This window comes from Hylobates moloch, unplaced genomic scaffold, assembly GCF_009828535.3.
Source record: "Hylobates moloch isolate HMO894 unplaced genomic scaffold, HMol_V3 SCAFFOLD_12, whole genome shotgun sequence".
NCBI classification, from domain to species: Eukaryota; Metazoa; Chordata; class Mammalia; order Primates; family Hylobatidae; genus Hylobates; species Hylobates moloch.
In genome coordinates, this window is record NW_026652287.1 from 974,625 (window position 1) to 993,540 (window position 18,916).

General features: G+C 61.8%; 2 protein-coding genes across 4 annotated transcripts; one reads left to right on the forward strand and one right to left on the reverse strand.

The window, feature by feature from the left end:
* Positions 1 to 4,531: 4,531 nt before the first annotated feature.
* Positions 4,532 to 10,825, reverse strand: NOC4L (nucleolar complex associated 4 homolog). Of its 2 annotated transcripts, none has more exons than XM_032168236.2 (15): positions 10,575 to 10,825; positions 10,207 to 10,327; positions 9,507 to 9,613; positions 7,809 to 7,916; positions 7,444 to 7,593; positions 7,247 to 7,346; positions 7,120 to 7,154; positions 6,580 to 6,630; positions 6,384 to 6,495; positions 5,935 to 5,995; positions 5,609 to 5,719; positions 5,333 to 5,493; positions 5,149 to 5,231; positions 4,772 to 4,885; positions 4,532 to 4,687 (listed from the first exon to the last, which is right to left on the reverse strand). In XM_032168236.2, exons 1-15 carry the CDS (start codon positions 10,689 to 10,691, stop codon positions 4,568 to 4,570), a joined length of 1,551 nt encoding a protein of 516 aa, XP_032024127.1. In that variant the 5' UTR covers positions 10,692 to 10,825; the 3' UTR covers positions 4,532 to 4,567. The 2 variants fall into 2 exon arrangements, with proteins under 2 accessions (XP_032024127.1, XP_058281881.1); XM_058425898.1 differs by lacking the exon at positions 10,575 to 10,825 and adding an exon at positions 10,465 to 10,486.
* Positions 10,765 to 18,703, forward strand: DDX51 (DEAD-box helicase 51). 2 transcript variants are annotated; one of them, XM_032168234.2, is made up of 15 exons: positions 10,765 to 11,234; positions 11,276 to 11,444; positions 12,269 to 12,419; positions 12,725 to 12,870; positions 12,957 to 13,028; positions 13,191 to 13,297; positions 13,542 to 13,650; positions 13,728 to 13,873; positions 14,128 to 14,317; positions 14,413 to 14,528; positions 14,609 to 14,725; positions 14,949 to 15,050; positions 15,213 to 15,276; positions 15,368 to 15,502; positions 15,839 to 18,703. In XM_032168234.2, exons 1-15 carry the CDS (start codon positions 10,885 to 10,887, stop codon positions 15,863 to 15,865), a joined length of 2,001 nt encoding a protein of 666 aa, XP_032024125.1. In that variant the 5' UTR covers positions 10,765 to 10,884; the 3' UTR covers positions 15,866 to 18,703. The 2 variants fall into 2 exon arrangements, with proteins under 2 accessions (XP_032024125.1, XP_032024124.1); XM_032168233.2 differs by having other exon boundaries at positions 10,766 to 11,188; positions 11,272 to 11,444.
* The last annotated feature ends 213 nt before the right edge of the window (positions 18,704 to 18,916 follow it).

Sequence of the window (18,916 nt, forward strand, 5' to 3'; positions counted from 1 at the left end):
GCCACGCGCTCCTCGGGGGCAGCACCTGGATCTCAGGCCACGCCCTCTCCACAGCATAGGGGACGTCCCCGTGCTCTCAGGGATGGGGGCCGCCAGCCAGGGAGAGGGGACCTCGGGCGGTGAAGGAGGTCCCTGATCATGCCCGGTTCACGCGGGGAACACAGGGAGCGGAGGACTGAACGTGGTTGCGTGGAGGTTGCCAGACACAGAGCCCCTCTGACAACAGAATCCAAGCCTGGCTGACTCGGAGGAATGAGCCAGCTGGAAGCGCGTGGACGTAAGTCCCGGGCACACCCACCCAACAGGGAGGGAGGCGGCCTTCCAGGTGCTCTGCGCCCGTCCTCCCGCCGAGGGAGAAACGGAATCTCCGTCAGCTCGGGGTCCCCGCGGCCCAGCCCTGTATCTGCACCCTGGGAGGCCGGATGTGTGGGGAAGGGAGGAGGGCGTTCGAGTGGGTTTAGGCCTCGAGACTGGGCTTAGGATTTCATCTGGGGAGGGGAACGCGAGGCGGCGCCCGAGCTGAGGACACGGGGAAGAGGCGCCGTCCTCAGCCCAGGGACCAGGTGGTCTTTGGAGCCAGGACCATGGGGGGTGCCGGCTGCAGGAGCAGGAGGCAGAGTGACTCCATCACCACAGAGACCACCCAGGGCAAACGGGAGGAAACACCTGGGCTGCCCCCTCACGCAGCGCCAAAAAGAAAAGAAAAAATGGTGACCAGAATGAGTTTCACCTCGTTTCTAAACTCGGTCTGCCCCAAATGCTGCCAATGGGGGGCACTCATCCTTGCATTTAAAATGTTTTCGTTTATCCAGAATTTTTTGAAGTGGTTTTAAAAAGCTCAAACTCAAGCCAGGAGGTGGTGGCGTCCCCAGTGGCACGTTTGTGGTGCTGGCAGATGGGGGCTCCGCACTGGGGGACTGAGAGCTTCCCAGGGCAATGGGGTGCGGGCAGGCGGCTGGGCTGAGGTTCTGTTTTGGACACAGCGAAGGAAGGATGGCAGGAGATGCCCGAGGGAGTGGCCAAGAAGCCACGGCCGCTGCCCCTCGCCGTGCCTCAGAGGCAGCCTGCAGGGCCTCCGTGACCCACTCTGCAGATCGTTGCGATGAGAATCCTAAAGCTCAGAAGGAAAAAAAAGATACACAACAAAGCTTCGAACTGAGGCTCGGGCCAAACAGCAAGGGGTGGTTTACGGGGAAAGGCAGGGACTCTTCCAACTTCTCTGTGTGCTGAGCTTTCATTTGAACGTTGATCGTAAGGTTCACATTGCCTTTGTCATTTAAAAATGATAAAACTGAAGCCCTGTTTTAATTAGGGAAAAGGCTGCTGGTTTATGCAGAGGAAAATCACTATTTCACTCCCTTGCCCAAGGGGACTCTGGGAGGCGGGTGCTGCCCACAGGGCGACGAGGCTGGAAGTGGCCTGGCTGCCCCCACCTCCCGGGGCTCCTGCCTGCTGGGTGCACGGGAGCCACCGGCCTCTGGGACCCAATCCTGACTTGTTGCTAAATATTCACGGTCAGCATCCTGCAAGACCCTCTGCAACAGCCTCTAACGGAACCCAGCAGTTCCCCCAACCGAGCCCAGACTGGAGGGAGGAGAAGGCGCAGGGAGACGCTGTCTGGGAGGCAGTGGGCTGGACAGAGGGCACGGGGCAAAGGCCCAGGCCGGGGCTGCTGTTAGTTTGCTTAACAGAAGCAGCAGACAGAAGGCCTGGGGCAGAGTCACGGAGGGGAACATAGGGGCAGCCAGGGAGGACCACTGCATCCACACTGGTGACAGCCCACCTGGGAGCTCCCTGACACGTAGGTCCCAGCCCAGACCTGCACAGTCAGCCGGGTCTGGGGTGATCCCAGAGCTGCCACAATCTGACCTGTAACCAGCGGGGCCAGGAGCCTCACAGCCAGCCTGGCCCTCCAGCCTCTCACCCCCAAGTCACAGAGGCTGTCCCAGCCACTCAGACCCCTTTTGGAGCCTCCTACCAAAAGCCTCCTGCCCTGAGCCCCCTCAATTCTCCACAGAGCGTCACCCAGCAGGTGGGCGCTCCCCGGCCTGGCTCCTCCAGGGCCACGTAGCTCCACTCAGCCCTGTGGGGGCCCCGTTTACAGATGGCCGGCTGGGTCAGGCAACACGACAGCCCTCCTGGACAGGCCTAGGTGCACCGAGGTCAGGAACATCACAGGCCCGCAGGCCAAGGACACGAGGTGGCCAGAAGGCCTGGGCCAGAGCCTCCCCCTTGCCCTGGAGCCCCCACACACCTGCTCCTGCTCAGCAGGCCTGGCTTCTGTCCCCTCTGCTCCCGTGTACCCAGGCCCAGCCCACACCACCTGTCACCTGCCTGGCTCCTGATGAGCCTCAGCCCGGTTCATCAGTCAGCTCAGGCTCCCATCACCAAGGAGCACAGACCGGGCGGCCCGAACAGCTAACACTGTGCCCTGTTCTAGAGGCTGATGTCCCAGATCCCGGCGTTGGCAGCGAAGGTTCCTCCCGCCTCTCCTTAGCTTGCAGACGCCACCATCCCCTATCCCCTTCCCACGCTGCTCTCCCTCCCCTGGCCTGTGTCCAGGTTGCCCCCCGGCTACATGGACCTCACCGTACTGGATCCGAGCCTTGATGACCTCTTTAACGACCCCATCTCCAGGTGACCTCCCACCCCAAGGCCCTGAGGGCTAAGACTTCAGTGCGTCTTCTGGGGGCCCCAGCTCAGCCCACAGCAGTGAGCCTGGAGTGTCTGCCTGCAGCGAGGTGCTTGCACTCCGGCAGCCAGCTCTCCTCCTGACCTCGCTCGTCATCTGAGATCGGCCTAACAGCCCAGCACAAACCCTCCGTGATGGCAGGAGGGAGGCCCTGGCTGAATCCGAGTGGGAAATGCTGCAGTGCAGAGCCTGGTGAGGTGAACCTGGAGGGGCAGCTCGGGCGCCGCAGGCCCGGGCAAGGCTGCAGCGGCCCCTGGTGGCCGCATGAGCTCAGGACGCCAGCACCTACGGCCCAGCCCTGCCCCAGGAGCCCTGGGAGGGTGGGGAGGGGGACCAGCGCTCTGGAGCGTACCCGGTGTGACAGGCTGCCCGGGACACAGCAAGAGGCCAGGCCCTGCCTGCCCTGCTGCAACCTGAGTGCTGAGGGGACTCAGGTGGGACAGTGTGAAGAGTGGGGAAAGAGGGGCGCCTGTGCAGGACTACTATGCACAGTGTACCAGCGAAGGCCTCCCGGTGGCGGCGGCGGGGGGGCGGGGGGGCAGGGGGGGCCTTCAAACCAGGGCAACACAGGGAAAAGCGGCAGAGGCCACAGCTGTGGCTGGTGCGAAGGCCCTGGGGCAGGAGCCGGTTCACTTGAGGAGCCCGCTGGGGCAGAGGGAAGCAGCCAGGGGGATGCTGGGAGCAGAGGCACCCTCTCCACCATCACTCTGCTCCCCAAAACCCCGCTGGGCACACAGAGGGTCCCCGGCCAATGCTGGGCCAGCAGGGTGACGCCCCCAAGCTGCAGCCAAGGCACTCCCCGCCCTCCCAGGCACGTCCACGCGCACCAAGCTCCGTTCCAGTGCCCCGACCCACTCTCTGTCCTCGAATAAGCAGACTGTTACAGGGAAACTAGGGGTCCCCATGTAGACAGCAAATCTAGTTCATTTGGTATAAGTTGTGTCCCCTAAAAATAAACACCCCAATAACAAGGCTGTGCTGCAGCTGGACCAGCGCCTCCCACAGCGGGGAAAACTCCGCTGCAGCTGGACCAGGGCCTCCCACAGGGGTGGGGGCGGGGGGGAACTCCAGAGGGGCCCAGGCGCTGCCTGTAATCTACGCAGCACCCACCCGGAACTCACGCACGATCCACCTGGAACTCCACGCGGCATCCACTGGGGGCCTCATGGGGCTCCCAGAACAAAGGCGGGATCGGCAGGACACAGCCAGGGTGGGATGCTGACACTCACAGGAGCCCCTGACTCACGCCAACCCCCCACTGACACCAACACCCCCTGCTCAAACCCACTCCCCACTCACACCAATTCTCCCCACGCCAACACCCCCTACTCACCACCAAACTCCTGAACTCCCCCAGTCACACTGAACCCCCACTCACACCAACACCTCCCCTCACTCCCACACACACCATACCCGTACACACCACCGCACACACCTCCCGCCACAACGGACCCAGGCAGAGAGAACCACCGGCGCCCCCCTCCCCCCAGGTGTCTGAAGTGTAACCTCAGCAGAGGCCCCGAGCTCTGCAACAGGGAGGTCACTGGGGCCGGGAGGTGAGGGAGGCCGGGTGACCTGTGACACTGGTGGGCCGGAGGTCCTGGGAAAGACCACGCCTCAGGTTCCCCACCATCCCCTCCCAGGCTGTGGAGTCGGCAGGGGCCTCGCTTTGCCATGTGCCTGGTGAGGCCCTCGACCTGGCAGAGGCGTCCAGCCACCCCGGTCCACACTCCCTGAGCTGCTCTCCTGCAAAAACATTTATTCGCAGGTGGGCCGGGGTCAGCTGAGATTTATTCGCAGGTGGGCCGGGGTCAGCTGAGATTTATTCGCAGGTGGGCCGGGGTCAGCTGAGATTTATTCACAGGTGGGCCGGGGTCAGCTGAGCGTGAAGTGCTGGGCACAGAGTTCACCCGGCCGTCCCAGCAGGCCCTGGGCTGGGATAAACTCCAGCGGCACCGGCTCAGGCCCCTTCTTCTTCAGGTCCCGCTCAAAGATCTGCAAAGAACAAATGACGGGGGCTCTGAGGCTTGGCTCAGCGCCCTGTGGCCCAGGCCCTCGCACCCCGGCCCAGTTCCGCACCTCATAGGCCGTGAGCTCCAGCAGTGGCGCAACGCTGACCTCGGGCATGGACAGGGCCTGGTTGATGACGCTGGCAGCTTTGGACACCTCGGGATGGTAGTGGCGCTGGAGGGCCTGGGGCAGCAGGGCCGTGAAGGGGCAGCTGCCCCAGGCCCCCACCCTGCGCCCCCAGCCATTGCCTCCCTGTGTTCCCAACCAGAGTGGGCGGGGTGGGGGCGGAGCCATGGGAGGAGGCCAAGCACCAAGCACCCACAAACCCAGGTGGCCAGCTGGAGACGCAACACGAGGCTGTGCAGGAGGTGGCAAGGGGAGCTGGGCTTTGTGAGGGGCCGAAGGATGGCTCGGGAGGCCCCAGGGCATGGCAGCAGTGCCCTCACCTGAAGCTCCCACAGGGAACTCTCCAACGCCCGGCTCTGGGCTGGGTCCTCCTCTCCAGGGTCGTAGGGGTCGGCGTCCAGCTCTAGGAATGAGACGCGGGCCCTTGTCTGCCGTCCACCTCCCCAGGGCACCAGGCACCCCTGCCCCAGCTCCAGCCCAGCCTACCAGAGCCCTGCAACTCACCAGGGCCATGTGGACGGTGCACGAGGACCCGGCAGGCAGGGTGCCGGCGCAGCAGGTTACAGATGAAAGGCAGGACCATGAGCAGGGCCTCAGGGGGAGCCGTCAGGGCCAGGCGGGCCAGCCGCTTGGCGAAGGCGGCCACCAGGTAGGCAGGGAGGTGGCTGGGCAGGGCAGTGGTTGTGAGACAGGGCCCGGACTGCTAGCCCCCGCCACCCTCCCCTGGCCCCAGGCTGCAGCCGCACAGAGCAGGGCAGAGCCAGGTGCCCTGGTACTCACGAGGAGGACAGGAAGAGGTCGGCCAGGTGGAAGAAGCGGGCGCGGTACTTGACGTGAAAGACGGAGGGGTCCAGGAGGCCGTAGAGCTTCCGGTAGAAGTCGGGGTACTCCCTGCGGGCCGGGGGGAAGGAGCAGTGGGTGGAGCAGGGCCCGGGAACTGAGGCCTCCAAGGCCAGGGTCTCACTCGGCACCCCTTCCTCCCGCCCAGGGCTCCGACACCACGGCCTGTGAGGAGAGTGGGGACCCCGTGGGGCAGGGTGGGAAGGGGATGGAGAATCAGGGCTGGGCGGACTGGGAAGAAGACCTGCACCCCTGGCGACACTCACAGGTTGTGTTTGTGAATCAAGATGAACAGCCCGTTCAAGGCCAAGAGGCTGAGGGCCCCCCCTGCAGACAGACAGACACAGACTGCAGCTGCAGTGACCTCGCTCCCACCCCACCCCCTGCCCAGGCTGAGTGTAAGTCTGTGGAGTGTGGCCCCTGCCCCTGCTGTCCCCTCCCACAGACACAAAGCTGGAGGCCACACGCAGGGCAGGGGAGTGGGGGGTGGAGGCTGTGGGATCAGGGAAGAGGTGCTGCGGGGTGCGGGCTAGGGGTGTGAGTGACGCGGCCGCGCTCACCAAGGGGGTTGGGGGTGTGGTGGGAGGTGGCCGCACTCACCGAGGGGGTTGGGGGTGTGAGTGACGTGGCCGCACTCACCAAGGGGGGTTGGGGGTGAGAGCGAGGCGCCCCACTCACCGAGGGGGTTGGGGGTGGGGGAGGCGGCCGCACTCACCGAGGTCGCAGGCGCGGGTGAGGAAGTCGATCATGAGCGTGGGCTGGGCCAGCTGCGGCAGGATGGCATCGTGCACAATCAGCAGCACCTTCTTGTAGAGGCTGAGGGGCAGCTGGGCGAGGGCCCACAGGTCAGGGTGAGGCCTCCACCCTTGGGCAGACCTGGGCCCCGCCCCCGCCCCCGGCCTGGCCCCTACCTTGTGCTTGAGGAAGCTGAGCCACATGGCCTGGAAAGCCTTCCTGTGCTCCTGCAACAGGGTCCAGACTGCACTCGCCGCCCTCCCCACCCCAGACCCAGAGCCCAAGCAGCAGCCAGGGCACCCCGAAGCCCATCCTGAGCCAACACAAGCCCGCTCTCCACTCTTCTGACCCCGCCTTCCCTCTTCCTGTCCCATTCAAGTCAGGAGCGCCTCGCCCTCGAGGCTGGGGTCTCAGAACAGCCAGGAAAGAAACCTTGGCAAGACGAGGGCCAAGAGGGAGCTGCAACCAACACAGCCCACGGGGGGCTTCAGACTCCGAGAGGAGGCGGTGGCCTCTGACCCAAGGGAGGGCCCCGAGTTCACAGGCCTCGTCACCTCCCACACTTCTTTGAGTGACCCAGTGGCCGTGCGAGCTGACACCTGTACCCTGGGAGTTTCCTCTGGAGAGGAAGGCGGCAGCCTCCACGGGGTCTCACATGTACCCCACATGCACCCCCCAAGCCTGGGAGGGTGCCCGGCTCTCCGGAGGCAACTCACCTTCAGGTGAGCGACCTTCCAGGTGTCCCACAGCTCTGCAGGGAAAGCAAGGGCAAAGGTCACCTGACCTGCAGGGGAGGCAGACCAAGGCCCAGCCCTGTCCACCCCTGGCCCTCAGGACACTCACCCGTGCGCTTCACATAGAAGCTGGAGACGGTGGGCTCCCGGCGGGGCAGGCTCACAGCGGACAGCAGCGTGAAGGTGTTGTTCCAGAAGGCGGGGGGCACCTGCGGAGCCGGGCCTGAGCGCCTGGATGCCACCCCCCGGTCCCTGCCTCCCCAGGAGGCAACAGCATGATGCTGGCGACAGGACCCCATCGCTCACCTCGGGGTGCTGGCCAGTGACCCGGGCCACGGCATCCACGGCTGCCTGCATGGTGTGGTAGCGGGTGTCGTCGTAGTCCAGGTACTCCCGGAACTGGGACAGGAGCAGGCTCTGGTCCTCCTCAGGAGAGAGCAGGCCTCCTACCACCAACTGGGGGCAAGGACCAGTGAGCAGCCCTGCCCGGCCCAGCACAGGCCAGCATGGTCCAGGCGGGCAGCCCCGCCCCACCAAGCCCCCCACCCAGACTCCTCCTGGTTGGGTGGGCCATGAGAGGCAACCCACACGCACAGGAGCTGCAGGAGTGTCCCAGCCAACAGCCAGGCTCAGCTCAGCAGGCCCTCCGGGAGTCCCCAGCAAGGCCTCACCCTGAAGAGCTCTCGGGGGAACAGGTAGTTGCCTTCCCACTTGGACTTCTCCAGGGGGTGCGCTCCTTCCAGCTGCACGAACTTCATGAGTGCGCTGAGGGCCAGCTCCTGGGAAGGGGGCAGTGCAGGGTGGCTGTGACGCCCTCACCCCACGGATGGGCCCAGAGCTCAGTCCAGTCAGGGAGCCCCTCACACCTAGGCCCAGAGCTGAGAAAAGGGCGGCCGGGCCTTCTCTTGCTCCACACGCCGCCAGATGCCACTCTGGGCTTCCGTGTCCCACCCGTGACATGGAGATGACAAGATCTCGAGTTAAAGAGATCCAGCGCTCACAACAGAGTCTGGCGGGGGAAGGGCACACAGCCCAGGTCGGCTTTATGGGCCACCTGACCGCTCCCTCGTCACCTGTATCACGGGAATGCCACCATAACCCTTGGGAACAGCTGTGAAAACACAGGTGTGTGACGCCAGCATGGTGCCCAACTCAGACCCAGGCTCGGAAGCTCTCATCTCAGGGTGGCAAACTCAGTGCTTTCAGGGCCCGGGCAGATGACACCACAAAGCAAAAGAGCCACGTGCGGGATGACGGGAGCACACGACTGTCTCAGAGCTGTCCCTGACCCTCCCTCCAGCCAATCGCAGCCATGAACAAACTTAGGCCCCAGTGTTGACAGAGCTGATTATTTCTTTGTGAGAAGGTGGAAACAGGTTATTTTCATGTGGTATCTCCACAACTTTTAAAAGTCTGCAGCTCTGCTATAATTAGAGGATGTGGAGTATGGAACCCTCATATGCTGCCAGCGGGAGTGTAAGATAGCACAGCTGCTATGGAAAACAGTCATGTAGTTCCTCAGAACATTAAACACACAGCTGCTGTGTGGCCTTGTAATTCCACTGATAAGGCATATTCAAGCAAAATAAACATCACAAAAAAGTTTGTACGTGAACGTTCACAGTCCGCTGTTCGTAACAGCCAAAGGTGGGAATGACCCAAATGCCCAGCAACACACCAGCGGCTGAGCGACACGTACTGTGCTATATGATGGGATGCTGCTCAGCCACAAAGAACGAACCTCGAACACACTGATGAGTGGAAGAAGCCACATACCGTACGATCCCCCTTATGGGGAGCATCTAGAAAAAGCAAACCCACTGACCCAGAAAGTAAATGAGTGGTTGCCTGGTGCTGGGTGTGGAAAGGGGTGGGCTATGGCAGCGATGCTGACGGGTGCAGGATTTCTTTTTGGGGCGATAAAGATGTTCTGGGATGGTGGTAACCACTGCACGACTCTGAACACAGTAACAGACGCTAACTCGTCAGCTTTAAACGGTAAAGTGTCTCAGTTACTCCTCAATACAGATTTTAAGAAAGCTCATAATGCATTCCCATGGCTGCAGACCACAGTGTGAGCTGAGCAAACACATCTGTGGACTGGCACGAGGCTTGGTGTGTGTGCTCTACGCAGACAGAGATCCCTGTGGATGCCACTGGAGGTGAACACGGGTTCTGCCTCTTCAATATTCAGTACAGGACTCGATAGCCACGTTTCTGAACAGGACTAAACACCCACAAGGTGACGCTCCCATGAAGTAAGCAGCTTTCCCTGGACAATTGTGGGAGCCCCAGACCTCTGCTTTGTGGATAGCCTGGGAGTGGGGGTGCAGGGGATGGACAAGGGTGAGGCCAGCCCCATGACCCACCTTGACCTGAAAGGAGGGGTGGCCCAGGAGCTCTCCCAAGCGATTGCAGCAGCTGTGATAGCGGTGTCTCATCCACACCTTGTACTTCCGTGTGGCTCCCCGGGACCCTGCAGACAGGTTAGGGTGGTCAGCCCACATGAGGCCCACATATGCTACCCTGGACCCAGCCCAAAATCTCAGGCCTGGCTCCACCCTCCCACTCTCTTCTACTCAGCCTCCACAGGTGGAAACAGGTCGCCATGGCCCCCAGATCTGTGCTAGGACCAGCATGCTCCCTGAGCCCTGCAAACAGGAAGAGCAGCTCCTACCCCAGGACTGCCCCAGCCAAGCTGCCAGGGGCAGGATCCACATCTCCTCACTTTACTCCAAGACCTGATGTCCCCAGAATGGGGACATAAAGGAAGCTCCGAGTTTAAGCGACCGTGTCAGGATCAGTCAACGTCAAATTACAAAAGGGGTGCAAAGCACACAAAAAGTCGTACCTTGTCCAGTGTTCATCTAAACTCAGCCGCAGGGCACCCATGTCACCCATATCAGCCCTGCCTCAACGCCACCATCCATCTTCCACGGTGGGCTTGGTGTGTCCTCCCACCAACCTGCACGGCCTGTGCCAGGGCTGGGGGCGCTCATCCCATGGTGACAAAGCCTCCCTCCGACCCATGGAAAGAGAAGAGCAGCCCCAGGGCCCTCCAGGGCTCACCTGTCATGACCATCTCCTCAGAGGGCAGCTGGCCCACAAACAGCTCTCCCCGCTCCAGCAAGGCCCCAAAGAGACGGCTGCACGTGCGGACTGCTTCCTGGATCTCCTCCTGGTCCTCAGACTGCAGGAGAGGCGGCGGCAGCGTGCCCAGCCGGGAACTGTCACCTTCGCCCCTGCCTAGGCTGCCCCCCAACCGTTCCCTTCCCCCTTGGGACGCCAGCCCCGTCACCCCCGACCCGTGACCCACACGCCTCCCACCTTGACCCTCCAAAGCCGTCTCGGAACCTCCTGGGGTCCTGCAGCCGCAGCCCCCCATTCAAGTCTCGCTGCGGGCCGCGACCCCGGCCCTGAGACGCCGCCAGGCCCACCTGCAGCACGGCCAGGATGTCGAACACGGCGTTGGCCTCACTGCGGCTCGCCAGCACCGCCTCCAGCCGGCGACCCAGAGCCCGGCGAACGCCCGCGGTGCCCGGCTCCCGCTCCATGCCGCCGCCAATACGGGACAACGAGGATTCCCAGCCGCCGGCGCTCCCGTGACGTCACCACAGCGCGTAGAGCCCGACGTCATCTCTACGCGCCGTACCCAAATCCCCATCTTTCGCGCGGAGCCCGAGTCCCAGGCGTGCTGCCGAAGTCATCGCCGCGCGCCACGCCGGAGTCCCAGGCGTGCCGCTGGCCATGGCGCTGTTCTACGTCGCGCGGTACCCGGGCCCCGATGCTGCAGCTGCGCCAGGGCCGGAGGGCGCGGAGGCTGGGACGCACGGCAGGGCCCGCGCGCTGCTCGAGCGGCTGCAGAGCCGGGCCCGCGAACGGCAGCAGCAGCGGGAGCCCGCGCCGACCGAGGCGGCTGCACCGATCGAGCCGGCGACCAGGCGGCGACGGCGGCCCCGGCGGCGGCGGCGGGTGAACGACGCGGAGCCGGGGAGCCCGGAGGCGCGGCAGGGAAAGCGACGGAAGGCGGACGGCGGGGACGCGGGCGCAGGTGGGCCGCGGGGCAAGCGGGCTCCCTCCGGGGCGCCGGCAACTCGGTGCTGACGCGCTGCCGGGTGGGTGTCTGCCTCGCAGAAAGCAGCGAGGAGGCGCCGGGGGAGCGCAGCGCAGGGAGCAGCGAGGAGGCGCCGGGGGAGCGCAGCGCCAGCGCCGAGGCGGCCCCAGATGGACGGACCCTGGAGGAGGCGGCCGGACCCCTGGTCCCCGGCCTGGTGCTGGGGGGGTTCGGGAGGAAGAAGGCGCCGAAGGTGAGCGTCGGCGGGCGGGAGGGTGGTCGGCGTGGGAGGAGAGGCTGCGCGGATTCTTAAGTGCAGCGGTCGCCCCGGAAGGTTTCGTTCAGCGAATGTTCCCGGGTCACAGCCGCGCCTCGCTGCCAGGCCGGCAGTTTCATCCCCTAGGGGTCTGGGTCCTGCACTTGCAGAGCTCCCGTTTCCTCTGCTAGGCTTGCCCCTGTCTTCCCGCCGCGCCGCGCTAGTTCTCCTGCAGGATATGCTTGCGTGAACGTGCGGGGTTTCCTGCTGTGCGCTCACCGCATCAGGAGTAAGTCAGAGGCCGTTCTGCAAGCCCCTGACCGTTGGTGTTTTTGCTTAGCATGGGTGGTTTTCGGTAAATAGATTTCCTGCGGGACAGGAGAAGAAAGCGAGAAGTTTGGCAGAGTGCTCGGGCACCTTAGGTAGGGCAGATGGAGGAGATTCTCTTTGAACTGGGATGCAAAGACTTGAAGCCAGGTCAAGGTTGGGGGTTGGGGGTGCCAGGCAGAGGCCTCAAGGCAGAGACGCTGGCATGGCTGGGGCAGGCGAGCGCCAGGTCACAGGCCCTCCTGGCTGCGGGAGGGTGGGTGCCATTGTGGGTTGATGGGAGGCTACGGGGTGAGTTTGCTCAGGGAGTGGCATCTGCTTTTGCTGCTTAACTTCTCTGAAGGCCGTATGGAAAGCGCATCCTGGGGCTGAGGAGGAGCTGGAGACTACAGAGGAGGTTTTCCCAGCCTCCCTCCTCCAGCTTCTTCCACCCTGGGCTTCTGCGAGACAGCGTGGAAAGCACTCACCTGGCTTCTCTTTCTTCTTGATGGCAGGTCCAGCCTTTCCTGCCAAGGTGGCTGGCTGAGCCTAGCTGTGTCAGAAAGAACGTCACTGAAGACCTGGTTCCTATCGAGGACATCCCTGAGGTCCATCCTGACCTGCAGAAGCAGCTGCGGGCACACGGAATCTCGTCCTACTTTCCAGGTGCCCCAGCCCCGGGCAGGCAGCTGAGGAAACACCTCCCTGGGCACCCACACACAAGGCTGTGAGTGGCCATGGGTCAGGCGTCCCTGCCACGTCGGTGCCAAGTGTGGTCTCAGCACCCTCAAGTTCATGGTTCCCACTTGGGTCTCCTGAGGCTGGCGTTCCTCTGGGCCCTGGTGCCATCCCTCCGGGGAGTGGTTCCCAGGCCTCCAGCAGAGCAGCCCAGCCCAGAGGTCACAGGCAGGGAAGCGGCGGGCCTAGGCCTAGGCGTAAACACGAGTTCTGTCTCGCCTTTCCTCATCCAGTCCAGGCAGCTGTGATTCCCGCCCTCCTGGAGAGTGCAGCCTGTGGGTTTCTGGTGGGCAGAGGCGGCTACCGGCCTAGCGACCTCTGTGTTTCTGCCCCGACAGGCAGTGGGAAGACACTGGCCTTCGTCATCCCTGTGGTGCAGGTCTGTGTGAGGGTCCCCTTTCTCTACAGCGGGTGTGTAGAGGGCAGATAACAGCCTTGCTGATGCAGGCGCCCCTTCCCCCTCAGGCCCTGCTGTCGAGAGTGGTCTGCCACATCCGTGCCCTGGTCGTGCTGCCGACAAAGGAGCTGGCCCAGCAGGTACGCGGACCCTAGACCTGGAGTATGGCACTGCCGGCCTCAGCTTCCCTGTTGAGTGCATAGCAGTCAGCCTCTAGGGGACCCAGACTAGATCTGGGGGCCTTTTTGCTGCAGTAGGGGGACACCAGCTACCTCCAAGCCAGTGACAGACTTCTCCTGCAGGTGAGCAAAGTTTTCAACATCTACACAGATGCCACACCTCTGAGAGTCTCCCTGGTTACGGGACAGAAGTCTCTGGCCAAGGAGCAGGAGAGCCTCGTCCAGAAAACGTAGGTTGTGTCAGGGTGCAGGTTTTTCAGGGGGTCCCTGCTCAGCCCCGCAGGTGGCCTGAGGCACTGTAGGAGCAGAGGAGGGGCCACCATGTTTAACCACCTGGTTCCCGTGGGGAGGAGCAGCTCCCACTCGCCCACTTCCCATGTGGGGTGGAGTCGGGGCTGTGGGGTGAGGCAGCGTCTTGCTGTCCGGAAGCCCTTGAGAAAGCTTCCTTCTCTCGAGCCGCTCTCTGGTCTGTAGAGCTGATGGGTACCGCTGCTTGGCTGACATCGTGGTAGCCACCCCCGGCCGCCTGGTGGACCACATCGACCAGACCCCAGGATTCAGCCTCCAGCAGCTCCGCTTCCTGGTAGGTCCCCGCCCCAGGGGCCTGGGCTTTGAGCTCAGGGCCACGCCACCCAGTCCCGGGCTCCCTGTCTCCTGCAGGTCATCGACGAGGCTGACCGGATGATTGACAGCATGCATCAGTCCTGGCTGCCGCGGGTGGTGGCGGCTGCCTTCCAGAGCGAGGACTCCGCAGACCCCTGTGCCCTGTTCCAGCGAAGGCAGGCCCAGGCTGTGACAGCCGCCAGGTATCCAGCAGCACGCCCAGGTGCTGGCCTCCCCTGAGCAGAGGCCTCTGCACACAGCTCTCCTTTCTTAGTTTGCAGAGACAAGGCTGGCCTGAGCTCTGGTGCACAGAACTGCATCGTTCTGTCATGTGAGCTGGACCCACCTTGCCCCTGGTCCGCAGCAGTCTCTCCAGTGCATAGCATGAGGAATCCTGTTCCCTGGAGGCTTGGGGCAGCCTCTGGCAGGGTGCCAGCAACACCCCCTTCTTTTCCAGCACCTGCTGTCCCCAGATGCCCCTGCAGAAGCTGCTCTTCTCAGCTACTCTGACCCAGAACCCCGAAAAGCTGCAGCAGCTGGGCCTCCACCAGCCCCGGCTTTTCTCCACACGGCTAGCACACAGGGGCCTGGAAGATACAGATGGGGACGGGGACTCAGGGAAGTATGCCTTCCCTGTTGGGCTCACGGTGAGTGGGATACTGTGTGGGCAGAGGGTTGCGCCGGGAGCCTGGGGCCTCTAACCAACCCCCACCTCTACCCCCACCCCCTGCCGTTCCTGTAGCACCACTACGTGCCCTGCAGCCTCAGCTCTAAGCCGCTGGTTGTCCTGCACCTGGTCCTGGAGATGGGCTTCTCGAGGGTTCTCTGCTTCACTAACTCCCGAGAGAACTCCCACAGGTGAGGCCCTGACTGGGCGAGGGCGGCAGAGGCAGCCTCTGGGCCCAGCGTCACTTGGCTGCAGCCTTCTCTCTGCCTAGGCTCTTCCTGCTGGTGCAGGCTTTTGGGGGTGTGGACGTGGCTGAGTTCTCCTCGCGCTACGGGCCTGGCCAGAGGAGGATGATCCTGAAGCAGTTTGAACAGGGGAAGATCCAGCTGTGAGTCCCTGGGCAGGAGCAAGGCCTCTGTGGGGTGGGGGTGCCCACTCCAGGGTCAGCCTGGGGCTCTCTAAAAGGTGCTTCCTTCTGCAAATTGGCTTCCTGTGCTCTGGCTCCATGGCAGCCAGTTCCCAGAAAGGCCTGAGCTGCCCCCCGCAGGGCTGCTGCTGCCACGGCCCCTGCTCCTGGCACGTCAGGCCCACAGTGCTGTGTGTCCCAGCAGGCTCATCAGCACAGATGCCACCGCCCGAGGCATCGATGTGCAGGGTGTGGAGCTGGTGGTGAACTACGATGCCCCCCAGTACCTGAGAACCTACGTGCACCGGTGAGCGTCGGTGGGGGGTCTGGGGCTTTGTGAGCTCCTGGGCGTTGTATGTGGGACCGTCCTGCCTGGTGTGGGGTGGGGTTGGTGTGGAGAGAAGCCGTCGTTCCGTCAGACTCCTGAAGGCTCGGGGGCCAGTCTGGAGATAGCCGTGTTTGATTCCAGGGTTGGGAGGACAGCCCGCGCTGGGAAAACTGGACAGGCCTTCACGCTGCTCCTGAAAGTGCAGGTGAGGCTGCGAGGGTCTTGGGAGTTTCTGCTGCCAGAGGGTGTTAAGGGGCTGGCCCAAGAACCCCCTTCCACCATGAGCTTCCCTCCAGGAGAGGAGATTCCTCCGGATGCTGACTGAAGCTGGGGCGCCTGAGTTGCAGCGGCACGAGCTCTCCACCAAGCTGCTGCAGCCGCTGGTTCCTCGGTACGAGGAGGCCCTGTCCCAGCTGGAGGAGTCCGTCAAGGTAAGGGCAGCAGAGTCCGGCATGAAACCCTCTGGGGAGGGCGTTTGCAGAGAGGGCGTCGCCACCACACTTGGAGAAAAGAGGGAAAAAGAGGGAAGCGAGAAGGCAGCAGAGGGTCACACAAGTTGTCCTCGAGCTTCTGGCCCAAGGGCGGGGAGCCCCTGGGCACCAGTGGTGGAAATACACGGCCCCAGGGAGGGCTGTCAGCGGGGCCAGGGCCTGGCTTCTGCGTGCACAGGGCTTCCTGTCCTCAGGGTTCCAGGGGCAGAGCCCGGGGCCCTACAGATGATGAGGGGAAGGAGTGTGTGGTGCTGAGCCCTCCCCTTTCCTCCACAGGAAGAGCGCAAGCAGAAGGCGGCCTAGGCTGGGGCTCAGAGGGCCGGAGGGACCGAACGCTCACCACCCTGACCCTCCTTCCAGACCAGTGCTGATCACTGGATGCTGTATGTGAGGAAAGGAATCCCCCAGTGGACACAGCCTTCCTCCCCAAGCACGTGGTCTCTGCGCCAGGCAGCCCGGGCGTCAGAGCTCAAGCACCCACCCAGACGGGAGACTTTCGGGCCTGTCACTTTCACAGTGTGAAGGTCAGGATGGCCGCTGGCAATGAAGCCTTAGTAAAACGGTGAAAAGTACTCCCAAACAGACGCGGGCACCTGTCATGCTTTTGGCTGAGAGTTGGGGGTATTAACCTTGAGCTAATGTTAAAAATCAAGCTCTTGGCCAGGCGCGGTGGCTCACGCCTGTAATCCCAGCACTTTGGGAGGCCGAGGCGGCGGATCACCTGAGGTCAGGAGTTCGAGACCAGCCTGACCAACATAGAGAAACCCTGTCTCTACTAAAAATACAAAATTAGCCAGGCATGGTGGCGCATGCCTGTAATCCAGCTACTTGAGAGGCCGAGGCAGGAAAATGGCTTGAACCTGGGAGGTGGAGGTTGTGGTGAGCTGAGATTGCACCATTGCACTCCAGCCTGAGCACCAAGAGCAAAACTCTGTCTCAAAAAAAAAAAATGGCCAGGCGCAGTGGCTCACGCCTGTAATCCCAGCACTTTGCAAGGCCGAAGCAGGTGGATCACGAGGTCAGGAGATCGAGACCATCCTTGCTAACACGGTGAAACCCCATCTCTACTAAAAATACACACACACAAAAAATTAGCCAGGCGTGGCAGCGTGTGCCTGTAGTCCCAGCTACTCTGGAGGCTGAGGCAGGAGAATGGCGTGAACCCGGGAGGTGGAGTTTGCAGTAAGCCGAGACTGCGCCACTGCACTCCAGCCTGGATGACAGAGTGAGACTCCGTCAAAAAAAAAGCTCTCCTCCCCAGATTTGTGAACCTTCTGATTGTTAAGTGCACACCTCACATATTGCTGGTGGGAGGGTCACGTGGAAACAGCTGGGCAAAGCCTTGGGGCGTTAAATGCAGAGTCACTTATGATCCAGCACTTCCTCTCCTACGCACCTTGTACACCCCAGATCAGTGAAACCTACATCCACACAGAAACGTGTACACAAATCTCTCAGCAGCCCTGTTCACAGTAGCCAAAAACTAGAAACTAACCACATGTCCGTCAGCTGATGAATGGAGAATAAAACGTGGGAAATCCACACCAGGAGAGAAAAAGGAGCGAGGCACCAGGTGGATGAACCCGGAACCCGATGCTAAGTGAAGGAAGGCTCCGGAACCCGACGCTAAGTGAAGGAAGGCTCCGGAACCCGACGCTAAGTGAAGGAAGGCTCTGGAACCTGACGCTAAGTGAAGGAAGGCTCTGGAACCTGACGCTAAGTGAAGGAAGGCTCTGGAACCTGACGCTAAGTGAAGGAAGGCTCCGGCTATAGGGAGTGTCCCAGGCACAGCCAGAGATTGAAGGGCACTGGGGCGGGGAGTTGGGGGGGTTGGGGGCTGGGGCTGGGGACACAGTGGCCAGTGTGTGGGGTTTGTTTTGGGGATGATGAAAATGTTCTTAGATCGTATGTGGTGATGGCTGCTCACCTCTGTAAACCTTTTACTAAAAACCATGGACTGGGTGGATACAGTGTGTGAATTCTCTCAGTCCAGTGCTTTGTTTGAATAAGGTGGACGATGCCACCATCACTAACCGCCAGAGAGACGCAGGCCATGGCCACACCCGGCTCACTGGAGTTGTGAGGTTGGAAACACCAGCCCACCCCCCTCAATTCAGACCTCAGCTTAGATGCAAAGAATGTCTAGGACGGGGACTGACAGCTCATTAGAGATGTAACCACTGAACCTGTGGACTGTGGCAAACAAATGCCAGCAGAACGCAAAGGCGACTGTTAGAGGAGGCAGAAAGAAAGGATTTAGGTAGACAGGGTAAAGCCAGTCCCCAGCAGGAAACTTGCCTTTTAACAAACAGCAGCTCAAAATAGCTCCCTTTCTAACCTCTGAGTTCAAAATCACTTCTCACAACAAGCAGCCAGAAAGAGCGGACCGTAAATCACAGATGAGACGGCTCAGGCACAGAAGGAGCGCGGGGGGAGTCTCCTGGGTAATCACCAAACTTCACACTTCCACAATGGGCCCCAGTAAAACAGTGGACCCTAATAAGCACATTCCTTTCCCCTTAGGCGCACTAAGATAGGGAAGCTAAAAGCAGACTGTGAGGGGTGCCTGTAACCCCAAGACGATGTCTGGGAACAGACCCAGAGATCCTCCCAGAAAAGCGTCACAGAGCAACACAGACTAAGAGTCTGATAGAAAGTCTCTATTATACAAATAGCACACCCGGTCCCAGCTAAATCCTTGGGCCCTGGGAGGACAGGACATCCCTCCTCTAGCCCCTCGTCACTAGCCCATTTATAAAAACCTTGACAGGCCGGGTGCGGTCTGTAATCCCAGCACTTCAGGAAGCCAAGGTGGGCAGATCACCTGAGGTCAGGAGATCGAGACCATCCTGGCCAACATGGTGAAACCCCATCTCTACTAAAAATACACAGCTTAGCTCAGCATGGTGGCAGGTGCCTGTAGTCCCAGCTACTCAGGAGGCTGAGGCAGGAGAATCACTTGCCTGGGAGGTGGAGGTTGCAGTGGGTCAAGATCACCCCACTGCACTCCAGCCTGGCGACAGAAAAAAAAGAAAAAAGAAACCTTGACATCTTTACTACAACTTGGCAACCTGCTCAGGCCCCCTCTGCGACGGAGAGCTGTTATTTCCTTTTGCTTATTAAACTTCTGCTCCAAACTCACTCTGTGTGTGTGTGTGTGTGTGTGTCCGCGACCTCGATCTCCTTGGCCATAAGACCAAGAACCTTGGTATTTACCCCAGACCACAAGGCTGCTTCACGATGATTGCCATTTATCGTGGATTGATAATGGCTCAGTGCTGCTGGGTTTGCAGACATGAGACGTGGGCCTGGCCACACACACACAGGAGGTGGGAGGAGCAGGCACCGCGGGCA